This window comes from Rhopilema esculentum, chromosome 12, assembly GCF_057945365.1.
Source record: "Rhopilema esculentum isolate cy_ngs chromosome 12, ASM5794536v1, whole genome shotgun sequence".
Lineage (NCBI taxonomy): Eukaryota > Metazoa > Cnidaria > Scyphozoa > Rhizostomeae > Rhizostomatidae > Rhopilema > Rhopilema esculentum.
Genome location: NC_142826.1, coordinates 6,345,379 through 6,362,172, shown reverse-complemented (window position 1 = coordinate 6,362,172; position 16,794 = coordinate 6,345,379). Strand labels below are relative to the sequence as shown.

At 35.2% G+C, this 16,794-nt stretch overlaps 1 protein-coding gene across 1 annotated transcript in view; it reads left to right on the top strand.

The window, feature by feature from the left end:
* LOC135681754 (macrophage mannose receptor 1) overlaps window positions 1-4,620 on the top strand; it is a 49,871-nt gene extending 45,251 nt beyond the window's left edge. Inside the window, exons 8-9 of the mRNA XM_065196355.2 lie at window positions 304-519; window positions 2,133-4,620. Of these exons, the coding sequence (XP_065052427.2) occupies window positions 304-519; window positions 2,133-2,341 (425 nt within the window). The 3' untranslated portion in view covers window positions 2,342-4,620. The remainder of the gene's footprint in view (window positions 1-303; window positions 520-2,132) is intronic.
* The last annotated feature ends 12,174 nt before the right edge of the window (window positions 4,621-16,794 follow it).

Below are 16,794 nucleotides of genomic sequence, written 5' to 3'. Positions count from 1 at the left end.
TAATTATTATTCAATGCAATCACATGACGTAATATTTCGCATAATGTTGTATTTTAGCATCATTTTTTAATGATTCTATATTTCGAAACTAAGGTCTTGTAGTTAAGACTTAACAATTCTATAATTGGAAAGACCTTTTAAACTCATTTCATTTTCAAATTTAATTCGACGTCATAAATACTACATAACTGGATCAAAATTTCTTGTAAAAAAATTGCAATTCACAAAGCTTTGTCTTTAAGATTTCATTTTTCCCTTTCTTTGCCAATAATGTCAATAAAGTATATCATTTTCCTTACCAAGGGTCATTTGTTTGGAACCAACTGACATACAGTGGGAAAGAGCTACCGTATAAAAACTGGGCACAAGGAGAGCCTAATGACATGGTTTTCCAAAGGGATTATAGCGAAAGCTGCGATGGAGAAGACTGCGTGATTCTCAAAGACTGGCAGTCAAAAACACAATGGTATGATCTTAGCTGTGACACCAGAAAACCTTACGTCTGTGAAAAGAATAGAGGTTTGTTTCATTGTGATTTTTACAGTCCAAAATATCAGCAGACAAAGCTTTATCTATTGCCATTGGCGATTAGATGCCTACATGAAGCCAAAAACTACTCCTTGAGCATCTAGAGGAAGATGGCGGCTTCTGATTCTAGGGGTCCTACCAAATTTTTTTTGACGACTTTGATAAGATGTCATCCACGTCAAGTCTTATATTTTCAGCATTTTATCCTTCCCAGTACTTCAAAGAATCCGCATCCTTTATTGATTTTATGACAATCAATAGTGAAATGAATAATTAAATATTTAGTGAAAACCGTCAAAGGTAAGAAACATAATTACCAATGCTTATTTCTGATACCTCCAGAGACTTAGCAACTAGATAAGATAAAAACCACATAAAGAGTGGCTTTATTGTTGCCTTGTGATCGCATTAAGCGTCAAACTCGGAGTTGCAACTTAGAACCGTCCTGAACGTGTACAGCCCTGTCGTACTAAAATCTCAGACCGGTGAATGTATATTTCATTATAAAGAAAATTCCGCTACTTTACTTAAGCTAATATTGGCTCCTTCTGACTTGCTATTAGAATCTCTCCCGCTACTAGATTCTCGGTTCTTGAGTAACCCTTAAACACTAGTTCTTTTGTTCATTGATTCCAGATTCTCTATCGCTAAAACAACACTAGACTCTTGTTAGTCTTTAACAGGAGTTTTCGCGATTCTCGATAATTACTTTTCCTCCATACACAGCAACCAAATACAATTAATGTATATAAAAGGGGGGCCACGGGGCCATGTCTCTTTCACATATCTGTAGAATACATGATTGAAACCTGTTCTACTGTATAACCTTTCTACTTTGAGTTCAAAGTGCGGTCCTTGACATGCATTTACATAAGCCATCTAAAGTGCTGCTAATGTATTTTCAATGGTTATAATGAAAAAGCTAATTTCACGGTCTTACTTAGCACCCACCAGTTTCCAGGAATTCAGAAATAGCTTCATTGCTGATATAGTTCATTGCCCTCTTGTGGACGATAACGAGCTTTTCAAGTGGGCTTGAACCCACTATACAGACAGCGTAATTGCACATCTGGGCTACAGCACATTACAGAGAAGTAGCTAATGTCTTTTCGGTGTAAAATTAGATATACTTCTGCCATATATTGCTGGTAGGATTTTTATCTCTAGAACCCAATTATTAGTGTTACCCTCGGTACCAGATTCTTATAAGGGAGACGAGTCGAACAGTGGAAGAGTGGATTCACTGTTCCACCCAAAGTTTTAATTTATGCTCTGGGACTTTTTTTGTTGCAGTTGAAGATTTGTTACGTGACACAATCCCTAATACCTCCTTTAAAGTTTTAATGGTCCATGACATGTAACTGTTCTTTAAATGTTCTTAGTAAATGTTCTTTAACCTATCCATTTTCTGCTAAAGAATTTGATCAGAATTTGCACCGTTTATTTGTTTTGATATTTCAAGAACGTTCTTTACTACTAAAACTAAGGAAATTTGATATGATTATATCTTTGAAACTTTGCTTTAACAATACTTCAAGTTGCAGCTTTTCCCCAACCAATGTTTTTGCGATTCTCCTGTTGATTTTGAAATGCTCTGATCCTAGACAGTCTTTTCTCGACTGGGCTGTTAATTGGCATCGTTATTGGCAGCATGATTGGCGTGGCTGTCATTGCAGGCATTGTCAATGCGGCAATGCGTAGAAGAAATAGATCTCAGGTAAAGGAATTTGCCTTGAAGGCCTTCGAGAGAGAGCGTGCGCAAACTTTTGAAGGCAGGAACAGCTTTAATCCGTTTGGAAACAAGAAAAAGTAACCTGGATGAAAGTCATAGATTACATTATTCATGGCGGACACAAGAAGCAAATATAGTCTGACAAGGAGGTTGACTGGAGCCATTCGTGTTGAAGATTGGAACCATTGATGTTAGACATTGCTAGATTCGTTCGGTATGGCTTTGTCATTGCCTGTATTCGGGGATTTTTGCCAGCTTGGTCAGATGGATTGTTTTTAGTATAAGACGGGTTTCTTAGCTTGATCGATTTTGCCGTGATTAATTCATCATTGAAAGAAAACAAGAAGGACATTTGTAAACGCTTAAGATAATATATAGTATCTAGAGATTTATAACAGTAATCAGATGAATCAATTAAAATAGAGTGTATTCTATTATCTAAAAAGTTGAAATGTAAATAAAGCGATATAGTTTATTGTTTCTTAAGTTGCCGAGTAAATGATTTTGCGGTCATATTTAAAGCAATTCAATATTTTTATACGTTCATACTGTATAAATTAAACATAAAGAAGATTTATTCAAATATCAAGTGAAGTTTTAGAATCTTTTAAAGCAGTTGAATAGAAATACTTATATCATCGTTAGTCCCAAATTCTTTGTGTTTGCCTAGTTTTGCGATAATTGTTTTCCTCTTTGTACGTTTATCGAAGTGCAGCACTTGATAGCGAAGCTGCCACTAAACTGTTGAAGGCAGTGATGAGCTTACAGTCATTTTTTTGTTCTTCACCCTTGGCTTTAAGGGGCTTATCTAAACAGCATCAAGAGAGTTTTTATCTTGGAAGTCAATTTCTCATTACTAGTCTTTCATCTTAAAAATCAAGAGAATATTTATGTATTTTACGCCTTTGTCATCCCACATTAGTTTTGTACCTATATCAAATGAAACACCACTGGTGAGTGTTTCAATCGAAGAATGTATTTTGCACGCTTTACTCAAACCAAGATGGCTGATACGTCATAAACCTTGCTAATTGCCATTCTGCTCAGTGGCTTACTAAAGCCTTTTGTGGCGAAATTAATTGATGCTACATCACCAGTCTTTGATCACCTTTCTCTATTTTTGCCATTAATCACTTGCAGGTTTAACAGTAGCCCACCCGGGCCTGTGTCCGCTTTCCACAAAGTCTAACAAGAGCGAATTTTTAAGGAAGTTATAGACCATCTTATAATCCTATTTATTATCTTGACAATTCAATGATATTTATAGTTTCGAAAAGCTAGAGCAATCTTTTCTTTTTTCATTTTCCAGATTTTTGTAGGCTGTAAAAGCCCTTACTGCTTCGACCATAACTTTGAATTGAATGAAAGCAGTTGAGGCTGCACGCAGACCGAGTTTTCTGTCCCCTCGCTGCCTTTTTAGTCATTTATCTTGTGCCTTGCTAGATTCTTTTGGTGCAAGGACATTGGGATTTGAATGCACCAGAAATTGGGTTTATATGACAGCCTTGACCAAAATTTGTAAAATCCCACCAGAACACCCTTACCGAAAATGCTCCCAGCAGTAAGAAGGGTCCCTGACAACGGCGAGATGATTGGACCAGGCGGATGATTTCCTTAACAAATGTCATCAAAGGTGCGCTGATGTGGGCACTGTTTCCATACAATGCATTAAAAGCCGTCGATTCTCAATTTTGACGAATTGGTGTTGACTAGAATGTGAAGGTAGGGAAAAATCGATTTACGTGCGGTCATAGGATAGAAAAGGAAGATTCTCTATTCTGTGACAGGGATATGCTATTGCTACCAATAAAGGCTAACCGATTTTGGATTCATTGAGGTATTTCATGATGCTATATTGGAAAATTCTTAAGGTAGTTTTTGTGACATAATGACTTAAGAAGACGATTAACACTTTAAAATCTATTAGCACTTTATTTGTTCGTTCACAATCACATGCTGCAGGTACTATGGCGAAGAGTATTAATTAGTTCTCTAATCCTTTTGGGATCCTTGTTGGTTGTTGTTATAGTGTAGTGGAATTAGATATAAAAACGATCTAACCCGGATAAAAATAATATAAAGCTGTAATTTGGCACAGATGTTCTATACTAAGTTGGAAATGACCAGAAAAAAATCGCCATCAATTGGACATTGGGAATTCCTTATTTGGGCAAATACCATAATGGCGCACTGATCAGTAGTGGTTCAAAATTTTAATGTTGCTAAAACCACATAGTATGTACATCTTTTGAAAGATAATTTCATGCTGAATAACTTTTATTTAACATACGTACCTTTAGAATATGCAAATTTAGTGGTGATTGGGCAGAAACAAAGTGGGATAAGTGAATATTGAAAAGCGCACGGAAAAAATGGCTGATCATCTTGCTGAATATTTTCATTTTTTATCGCCAATTCTATCGGTGCAAAGTAATTAAGTGTGTGATTAAGATAAAGTATGATAATACCCACTCAGCCCGGGCTGACTTAAACCGGGCTGACTCGACCCGGGCCCACTCAGCCCGGGCTGACTTAAACCGGGCTGACTCTATTGAAATTTTTTCACTGCAGTAGCGAATTCTGGCCAAATCTAAAGAAATATCTAAATATTCAAAACAAAGTAACTCGCGACCGAACCGTCCAAACAACATGATTATTTCATTATAATCTAATTTAAAGATGAGGATTTCAATTCTGACAGTTTTTCAACTTTTTTCATTGACATCCTCCATCTAAGTAATTTTTGTTACTATGACGTAAAAAACACTGCCAAATTCAGTGCAAATTTAAAGTTGCTGCACAAGACTACAGCTTGATGCTGGGCCAGTAATATTCCCTTTATGCCCTTCTTTACCAGAAAAAGAAATAACTTCCAAATTACGTATAATCCCACAAATTGCAAACTTTTCAATTGAGAAGTGCGCACATGAAAAAAGAAGGTGTTTTGAGAGTACCTAGGACCCAAAACCCGGATAATAGTTATGAAAAACGGAAAACCCGGACTTGGAAATTGGAAAATCCTGAGACAAATATATACACTTCAACGTGGTTCACCTTTTCCTGTGTTCTGCATTAAAAGACCTTCGTACCCGCAGTTATTACCAGCAAGAATATTTGTCTGCAAGGCACAGGGTAGATCCTTGCATTTTTTCTTCAAATGAAGATGTCATCAGTGTTTGCTGAAGAACAGAATTTTAGGGAAATTTGTCGTAGATTGCGGAAATCTGGCAATTTCTCAACGGAACGAGGGAATTCTACACACTTGCCAGACGCAGATTTTCTCGAAATAGTACACGGATTGCCGAAATTTCAAAATGTTTAGCGGGATTCTTAACCTGCTCCTTGTTGGATAGGATTTCATCATCGCATGTTTTGATCTTGTTAATATATATGTTGTTCATAAATAAACTTATATACATTCAGAGGTGGCGCAAAAATCTTCCGACAGAGGGGTTGGAGCTTACAGATTTAGCTACAGGAGGGCTAAATTGACTATAATATGCAGTTTTCGTACGTTATTTAGCAAATTTGCTCCGACAATAATCTAAAATTTTCTTCTGATAGGGGGGCTAGATGCTTCCGATGGAGGGACTGTAGCGCCCTAGCCCTCCCCTGGCGCCACCCCTGTATACATTCTATTGCCCAGTTGCCCCCTATCTGCTATTTTTGACCATAAAGTACTTATTTCAACATTGTAAGGGCGTGTAAGTTGAATAAAAGTTGTTCAGCATGAAACTGTCTTTCAGAATATATACATATAATGTGGTTTTAGCGACATCAAATTTGAACCCCTGCTGATCAGTGCGCGCCATATGGGATTTTCCCAAATAAGGAATTTCCAATGTCCAATTGATGGGGCTTTTTTCTGGTTATTCCCAGTATCGTATGGAACCTATGTGCCCAATTACAGCCTTTTATTATTTTTGTCCGGGTAAAATCGTAATTCCACCACACTATTATGGGAAGAAAATGCTGCAATGGAACTGGTAAGTCTTTTCATGGCGAATATGATACAAGTGTTTCTATAAGAGTCTCTATCTGAGCAGTTAGTTAAAATTCAATCATTATATTCATTTTACTACTTTATTTTCGCTTTCTACTAGCAATTTCAGAAACTTTGAAAGACTTTTGAGTATTTCATTCGCAGAGAATTCAAGTGCTATATAGAAACAAAAATGATTACTGCAAATGCTTTGTTGCCTTTTACATCATTTGGTGACTTAATTGGCTTTCTCGTAATGGGAGAAGCCCTGCCAAAATCACGGAAAATTGCTTTTACAATCTTTAGCTTAACTAAGAGAACTTCTATAATTCAAAGGCCCCCGGCCCTTTCCATCTCCATCCACTGCCCCATTACCTTTTTGTTACTGTGCTCCTAAGCATTTTAAACTTCTCTCTCCTTTCAAGGTATTTGTTAGTCAACTATTTTTTATTTGTTCTCATAGACATGATTTGCATTCACAGTCGTTCTTTCAATTCTGTGCTCTAGCAACCAAGTTTGGAATAAATGAAGGCTTCTGCTACTATTTGATAAAACAAAATATGATAAAGTCTTCAAAAGCAACAAATACCACAAGATTGACCGTTTAATAGAAAGACCCGGTGGTGATAAAGTTACGTTAATTGTATTATTGTTGTGAATTCTTTTTATTACTGTTAATCATTATTATTACTTTTATCATACTGCCAACTCCGCTTATTAAATTCCAATCAAATATAACTCGAATTATGTTCCTTTTAGAATACCGGTTGTTTAGAATATTTCTTTGTGACAATAAGTTGAATTTCAATATGTCTCTTTTATAATCAAATTTCTCGACAGTGTTTTCTGGACACCTATTAGTGTCAAAGAGATAGTAACTAATTCACCACCCACTTTGTGATGACAGTTTATATGCCTTTATCCTCATTTATCCTTGAGAAGTAGTAACCTATATCGTGCCTGGATACCTGTAGGGTGGCCTGTGGTCCATTCCAACTTTTATTATTAAATAAAAAATCGAAACTGTCTTTGTATCATTACAACGTTTGTGTTACTATGATAGATTTTCCGAAGATTTTGCATCATATTGACCTCCCATAATGTTCGTATGTTGCAATAATCGTGGGGTTTCTCACGATTAGAAGCTCAATAGAAAACAGATCTTTAGTTGACTGCGTGTACATCATGTATGCAAGTTTGTCGTTCACAAGAAATTCACCAATGATTGTTGTTGCATAGAACAGCTCCCGAGACAAATTAAAATACTTTGTTACTTCGTTGGGTGCAATATAACATTTTTTAATCTGAAATTTATCTCCAGCCTGCCACTTAGGGTCAACGATCATTAACGGAGTCTGGGTCACCAAATGGGTTTCAAAAAGCCATACGTTTGGACAATGTGATTGAAAGTTGGCTCTTGAATGATAATTTCTTAACACTCACAAGATGTTTTGTTGGTTGTTGTGGGCAGAACTAAGTAAGGGTATCGAAAATTTATTACGAAATGTAAGATCGGCTTTGGGTACTATACTCCACGCTTGTAGAGATGTTTCAGCATTGAGGTTCACCTCACAAAGCATCAAATGTGTCAACCTGTGTTGTTTCTTCTCTTTTTTAGTTATGTTGTGCCAAAGGGATTCGTTTACAAATTACTTAGGCCCAATTTTACTACTTAACAGTCATACTATTATTTCAGCAACCTCTTGACATTATTTCGTGGAGCTGCGCTTTACTTACAAAAATCACATCCAGGTAATTAATTGAAAGCTACATTTTTTGCATTTTTGATAAAAAAAAGGAAATGTTCTTTCTAGATTTGAAGACTTAAAAATGAACCACCTTATAAACGCATTTTGTAGAAAGAACTTAAAGATTGGAGAACAGCATTTACTGTATTATAATATGCTTTTTTGCTTTCAGATAATCAATGAACAAAGCTTAGAATGTAATGTCACACAAGAAGCTGATAATCCAAGAAATATTATTAAGTGGTGATATGTAAGTTGCTTTAATACAGATGAAATCCTCTTATAACATATCAGTGACAAAATACATTTCCTGGGCGCTAGAGTCAATTGGAAGTAGTTTATTTGCTAAGGCAAAAACTTTCTTTAAGGATGCTTGCCTGGAGATGATTCAAAACAACATCTTACCACGATGGTAGATGTCACTACAGATAACTTTCCCAGAAAATGCAAGGCCTACTTCAACACAATTTTTTTTTTTTAATTTTTATCGTTAATAGAAGTGTATCGTGCATGATATGGGCAAAAGTTTCATGAACTTGATTCCAAGCCTTTATGTTGTTGGAGCTTGGAACAGATTGAAAGTGCCAGCCAAACTCCAAAGAGTGCTCCTAGAATGACGACATCTTTTCAAAATCTATTCTTAAATAAGTCACATTCTAGGATATCAATTTACAGTAACCATCAATGTAAAAATATTACATTCTTTTGACAAAGTAAAATTTCTAAAGACCTTTTCCGCCATTTTTAAGAAAGATTCATTGTTTTGACGTATCTTGGGTTGTTTACCTAATATTGAAACACTGACTAACTGCTGGAAAATATAACAATTTCTTCTTTTGTTTTAGTTTTTGATCTTAGGGAATGTTAATTCACATTCCACTATTTTTAGTTGAAATTTACTAAAGGAAAATTTAAACAATTTGCAATAAAAGGAGCTTCTGCATTGCTATGACGTAATCGGGTTCCTAATTGGATTTGAGTACTCCAGTACCTTAAGCAGTGCTCAGCTTTAGCCGCAGTATTTCTTCGGCTGGTTTACATTTGAATGGATGTAGACTGTCGTTGAAAATATTATTTTCATTCACCTTCAGTTGGCCTCGAGCTCTTTAAACCAATAGGAAAGGAGTAGACTAAACAGTGTGTCAAGATGCTTTCATACTGTGCATAGACGACAATGTATTTGATACTACAAAGTCCATTCTTATTACACGGCTTTAGAAAAAAGGCAAAGCTTGACATGTTCTTTAAACAATGATAAATCGGGCATACTTCTGTTGTCTATGTTTGCAAAGGGTCGCCTAGTTTTTATTCAGGTTATATTGCATGATTTGGATTTCATCTTAATACGATTTAATGCAATAAGGAAAGTATACATTTGACTATCGGGTGTAGTGGACTGGCTGCTTTCCTGCAGGCTTTTAAAGAACGGTATCAGGCTGTAAGCTACTAAGCCTAGATCACAGAAAGCAGAATAGAATCTCCAGACGTATAGAACAAATGATTGGAAAGTATCCAAGACCATATTCAATGACGCTTGCATTTTATTCGTTGAGCCAGTAATACTGGCGACTGTTATAATTAATTTCGACTGGCAATAGAGATAATACCGAGAAAGACTTTTGTAACTACAACTGCATAAAGTGTAAGACAGTCGAGTATGGAATGTAGAAAATTGATACTGGGAATAATAAATGTGTATCTAAGATGCGGTACAATAATACACATAGAAAGATGGGATTATATTTTTCGGACAAAGCATAAGCATCAATGTTGTATTCTTCCAGAAGCACATAGAAAGATAATTTTTGTTTCTTGAAAATTGAATAGAATCTGGAGAGAAAGAAAAAATAGCTGCTTATTGCTGTTTTTGAAGGTTGAACTTATGGAATACCAACCAAGTTCCATTTCAAACATTTCAAACCAAAAAGTAATAACTCCAAGGAATTTATTCTTTTCACATGGGCTAAAAAGTTTCGGACTCAGTTGAAAGTTGAGGAAGAAGCAAAGGGCAGGAGTGTTGGGAACTTTTGCCAAATGTGTCATTGTACCGCCTTTAGAAGCATCTGATCTTTACTGCCTGCATGCACAAGTCTTAAAAATACTTTTGTTTATTTCTTTGATCCATTTCTCAATCCATTCATCAAATAATGTGCATTACCTACAATAGATAAGTAGTCCAGAACGCTGATGGCTAGCTAAAATAAATTTCAATCCGTAAAGGAAGCAGGGTGCTCTCTAATTTGGCTTTTTTACAACGTTCTGAACAATCCCAGTAAAATTTCAAATGAATCGCAGAAAACAGGATAATTTCTTTAGTAGGAAAAATTTGGCATTTTTTAAGTAGTGTCAGTTACTCGATCGAAATCTTCAATAACAGGCACTCGAATTTATCAATTTTGTTTGTAACTGGCATAGAATATTACACTATGGTATATTAACTCGGAATATTGCTACCAACTGTTTCCGTTTGTTCATTGTTATATATATGTCGTTAAGGCCATTTGCAACTTAAAGCTGAACCTTAAGCATTTAGCTAACATTTGAAATGGCTTTAAAGTTCAAGTAATATCTAAATGAAAATTTCCTTAATTATTCATAGTATTCTATGCAGAAATGAAGGAAGAGCATATAACAAAATAATCTGATTGACTGATTCTATTTGCTCTTAATTTTACAACCGTTAGAGAAACCTCTTTGCTCTCTCTATTTATTACCTTTGGTCAGACGAATGAATCTCTTGTATCTTCTTCATTCAAGATATGAACCTGGCTCAAGAACATGTTAAACCTCTCATTCAGATTAAGGATATCATGTTCTAGGAAGTGAGAGCATAAAGATTTGGTATGTCACCTGTTTGCGTACTCCGACGATTTTTTTTGTCCAACATGCGCGGAGCATTTAAATGCGAAAAACTACCTGTCTGGTTGAGTTTGCCTAAAGTTGGGCGAAATGTGTTGGGCAAAATGTTGAATCCTTTCACCTTCCAGCATCGAAAAAATGTTGGGCAAAATATTGGCTCGTTTGACTAGGGCTTTAGCCAACCAGGAAACCAGGTTTTGACAAAGACCAAATCAAGTTTCTTTTCTCTATAAAATGAGATTTCAATGTAAAAATTCATGTCTCATCGATTCTGCTCCCCATATTTTATCAACTAAGTATCATTTTGAAGCTATACAGCGGTTTATTCAAATATTTTGTGTCGTAGTAGCTCGTCCATTATATGTCTCAAAAGACCAGTAAAATATGATCACCTTTATATTCGATTTACTAATGTTTGTTCATTCTTCAATAAAGGTCTAATAATTAAGAAGTTCCTTTACCTATTTAGAAAAAGTGCAATTAGAAAGAAGGTGTGTATCGAGTTTAATCATATTTTTAAAAAGAACGTGGTTATATTTTGAGTCTGGCCTTATCTGGTCGGAAAAGTATAAGTTTGGAAGTAGTGATAGATCTTGAATAAGGAAGTCGTATGGCTTACAAATTGCAATTTGACCGTAGCATAAATATACCAGAATTTGTTGATTTAGGATTTCAGCTGCAGAACCATTCTTTGCTTGACAGACAGAATACAGGGAACTTTTTAATACTGCATCAAAAACAAGCCATACATTTATGGCTTTTTAGGCACTAAAAGTAGACATGTTCTTAACTTTTTTGATACTTTCATTTGAAGCACCGTGTCACAATTATAATAAAGTTTATAATCTAACACCGTGTTAAATTATTTCAAGGGAAATTGGTGCCGTAGAATTGAAAAAAGCCTTAAAACCCTTGTTGTCACTTCACATATTTTCTCACCATTAAAGCAAGCTACTTTAAGACTGCTCTTAAATTACCATATTAACCTGTTTTGAAAGAATCAAAAAACTCTTCCAGCACAGGTTGAAGTTATAAAAAAATTTGAACAAACTTGCAGCTTATTTACTTCAGCATTGAATTCTATTCAGCCTTCTATCTAAATGTCCTTTTCGATTATTTAGAAAACAAGTTATTGTAAAAACAAAGTTCCGGAAAATGTTAATATTTTCTTCCTAAAACACTATATTTTATTATAAATTCGCTTTGCAAGAATTCGTTACTACAATGTGCTTTGTTGTAGTTGAAAGTCCCCTGCTTCAAGGTTTAGAGCAAAGTGTCTTATAACTTAAATAAATGTTATATCCGCTTCGTTGTCTTCTTTGAAGACATAAGTAAATATTTTTTCCTGTTTATACTTGGATCATTTCAGGCCATTATTTGGTTTCGGACTCTCATTGCTTATCTCGTGTATGCTGCTCGTGGTTCGCTGTACCTATAATTTATTCATATCCAAGTAGTCAAGAGGAGGTTTTGGAATTGTATATAAGGTCAAGTAAAATTGAAGGGCGGGTCTCTCTACATGATCGAAAAACAATCAATGAGAATAAAGGATTTTGATTTACTGATAGTGAAGAGCAAATATATGTATTAAAACTCTATGAAGAGCGATTCAGCTAAAATAAAAGTACATTTTGCGTACAATTGCGTACAACGTCCTTGGGAGATGATATCCAAGAGCTGACTCGGCATTCTCATCTCAATGTTCAATCATTCACTACGATTCTATGCAATGTCTCTTTTCCAACTATTCCTCAGGCACCTAAACCTTTCTCTATTAGTGGTCCATCTTCTTATCACTTTCCCCAAAGCCACTGTATTCGAATAGTGCTGAATCGTCCATCTCTACTCTGTGGCTGTTTGTTATACAATAACATGTTTTTGGCATGAAAAGAATTTGTTTACATTTGTCTCTCTTATCTGGGGTTTCTGGCACTAACTAAGTTCGTCTCCTTGCTGGCGGCAATTTCACAAAACAATCAAATTTGTAAACATAGCTCCAACGTATTGCAATCCTTTCATCTTTGGCGACTATTGTTCGGCGTTTCCACCTTCCGATTCTATCTTAATACAATTTAATTTCAGATGTAGCAAAGAAGCGAGAAAGAAGCCGACCACACAGGATTCTCCATATAAGCCTTGTATGTTTACTCTTCTTTGAACGTTAATCTGTACTCCTCCCATGTAGTTAGGAACACTTCCCTTTACGTTTGTCCCCCTTGATCTGAAACGCTCTACAGATTTGTTATTATGTAATTAATCGTCAATATCAACGTTTAATGTCCCACCTTGACTTCCTTTAATAAGTTAATGTATCAAATTGGTAGTTTAGACACACAGATTTCCGACGGCATTTGAATAACAGGCCGACAGGTTTTGGCCTTTTATGGTAGATGTAATATCAAAACAAACAATCTGGATAGAGCTCGTTTGCAGCTAATGCTGTAAGCAGGCTTCAATAAGTTATTGACTAGGCAGACTGCATAAATGGCGCCTTCGAAATCCATTTGGTTTTTTAGCAATAAGAATTAATTTTTATCTTTGAGTGGAGAAGTGACATAGATATTCAATTGTCAGTTGGAGATATGACAGAGAAGTACATTTACTCCAAAAAAGTAACGATTAATATCATTTTCAAGTTTAACCTCATAAGAAAACCTCAAAAGAGCGTATTTGTAGCGCTTTCCAGCTTAGACATTTCTATAGAACAAAAAGTTTTGTCATTACGACACATATGATTCGTTTCCAGTCTTCTTAGAGTTACGCATTTTTAGCATAATTTGGCATGCTTAATTTTTATCACGTGATTCGTTGCCAGACCTTTTCGTATTTTCAGCATGAGTTTGCATGTTTCATTTTTTAGCTGAGTTGTGTTCTAAAAGAAGTGATACGATTTTTAATCGATAAAACAGATTCTATCTTGATTAACAAACAACAATTGCACGGTCTTGCATAGTGAATCTCTCATTTTAGAGAGGTTTTTATCTTGCTTAACGAACAAAATGAGCTATTTTGCAACTTACAACGCACATAAAATGAACTCTTTCCGAGCTACAAACATTCTTATAAGATAGTTGATATGTGTCTACAGTATCCCAATTTCCTCAAAACTCTACTATATTCTTGGTGTAAAATCTTTCAAAGTAAATAAGAAATAAATTGGTAGAATTGTATGCAGCTCAGATCACTTTATGTCTATATAGAGCTATCTAGTGATACCCAGTGTAAATAGACGAAATTTTGACTTTCCCTTTCAACACAGCTAGTCTTATAACTTGTACATTGTGTTCAAGCAAATATGTTTTTTTGGTACTCACAAACAAGCAATTCGTAATCAATAAAAACATGCAATTTCATTTCATTCATACACAACTTTCGATTTTCAGGAATGCATCACTGTCAACTGTTAAAGGAGCCTTTCACAGAGCAAAATTCTATCTTTTGATCTGACATGTAACTGATTATCACCAGCAGATACCATTTCAGGAAAATGTTCCAATTTTTATTATTCATGCACTATTTGCATTTTAGATGTTCCCCTCTCTTCTTCTAGTTAAGTGGACATTATGTGTCTTGAGCCCTCCAGGAAACGCTACTCTGCTTTTCTCCTTCATTGCCTCGCTTCAAAGCTTCTTCTTCTTCCCTGCATTCCTCTTCCCCGCTTTGTATGGTACCATTCTTAAATAAAGTGTTTTTGGCAGTGTGTCTAAAGAAGAAAGCTTTCTTGCCATGGTATCTATCTACGCTTTTTTCTCAGTTCAAGTTATTCTTAGAAATTATATTCGTCCATAAACCTATGTTTCCTATACGTCGACTTTCAGCCCATCTCTGCGATCATGGTCCATGCCTGGATATTGTCAAAGAGGTCGAAGAAGGGAGCTTCAATCTTTGGAATGATGTTTGAGTCTTGCAGCGCTGCGTTGGATTTTGGACGAACATTAACCTATGGTTGTTGTCGGTGAACTAAGTATAGAACTTCTTCGAGTAAATCATCAGGAAAAGATTCTGTTTTTACAGCACCAGGATCTTCAATTTTTTGACGGTAAAGAGTGAAACTCGTTCCAGCTTTTAGCTCGTTTTGGCCATCTCTCCGACGCAAGTGTATTTAGAAACTTATCGTATCGTGAGTTGATGCAATCAATGCTGTATCGTTTGCAAACCGGAGATTAGCTATCTGTCTTTGTGTTTTTGCTACCAAATGGCTGATATTAAGTGCCTTTTTGAGATCAAGAGAAGGTACATTATTGCTAAAAAGACTATGAAAGTAACACCTTTAAAAGCATATAAATGAAACAAAAAAGTACTCAAGAACGTATCTCATAAGAAATTGAAGGCATTGCTCTTAAATTCATTTTTCCTGGATCAGGTCAGAAGATATCATCTAACAGTGAATGAAATTGTCTTGACAATACTTTTTTGTGTTACGGGTATAAGCAGCGTAAAGTGACAATACAAAATTTATTTCAAAAAAATAATGGAAGTTAAGTTTTCAAGTGTCCAATGCTTGACATTGTTTTGCCTAATTAGTTACGTACGAAATCTCTACTTTCAATTTGTACTCCTTTCTCTTAGAAGAAATTATATCGGACTATTCTTCAATTATGAAATGCTTTGTGCTCGATCTTCATATCTAAGATATCATATGCAGACTTAGGCGTGTGATAAATATAGCATTCTCGGTTCAATAAATACCGTTTTTGCCTAATACCAACAGAGGTTTTGAAGATAGAAACTGCAGCTTCAGTATTATGCATTGTTGTTTACCACTATATAGATATTCGCTCCTTGATATAATTCAAAGGTCTGGCGAATCTAGAGTGTATTCAAGTCTTAAATTTACTTTGTTGTCTGCAATTAGCAAGATGCTGTTACCTTTTTCTTTGGAAAAATAAGACACACTCACAGTTTTTCAGCATATTCTGAAAATTGAGCACCTATAACTGCTGCATTCGTATTTCTAAGCACTTTTTGATTAGTGGACCTCCAACTTAGATGTAAAGACATCCTATTTCAATTTAGCTTTTATAATGAAACATCTGTTTTCTGTTTTTAAATAAATATCTGTTTTTGCTCAACCAATTTTTATATAAAAAATATGATTATAGGCCTTCGCAGGCTGTAATAGATCTTCGTCGAATCGTCGTCATTGTTGATAACACACAGGATTGCATATACACATATTACCTTCAAATGATTATCTTGTTAAGTATTCTCTTTTAGAATATTAACATAGAACTGTCATATCTCTTTATCTTGAGCTGAACCTTATCGATGCTCAAAAAATCATTTGATATGACAGTTTTCAATTAAGTAACTGGAAATTCCTGTTTTGCTTGATTTGACTGATCTACTATACTTGTTTTACTCATATCTAGCCTTTATTATTGTTTGGTAAGCGGTTTTTTATAATTATTTCTTTAATTGAGCTGATAAAGATATTTGAATATTTTTAAAGAAGTAGGCGTCGTGTTGCATTGCTAATCTACTTAATAGTAATGTTGTTTCCTTCCTCCTTTACATTTTCCTCGTTGCCTTTGCTACTGATGTATCTAACAAAATTTCTTTCCGAGATGTCAAGAAATGTTGCCTTCTTTCTTGAATTTACAGAGATTTCAATTTGATCATAGTTAAAGGCACCTTTTGTACTGTATTGATAAGGATTAAAACAACTCTTAAATCATCTGCATTAATTATCCTTTATTACTTGCTAACTGTTTTTTCTATTAAGCAGAGATGCTATTTCATCGTTATGAGCCATAATGACTCCAACACCTACGGTGGGAACATTTGCAATGATGTCTTTGCCTCTATTCATCTCCTGCTAAGTTTCTTGAAATATGATTCTAGTACTCGACAGCAAAATGTAATTGGGATGAATTTTTCCTTGTCCAAGCTACCTCTGCAGTTTTTTCTGACTCCTTGTCTTCTTTATGTCAGTGCTTCTTGAT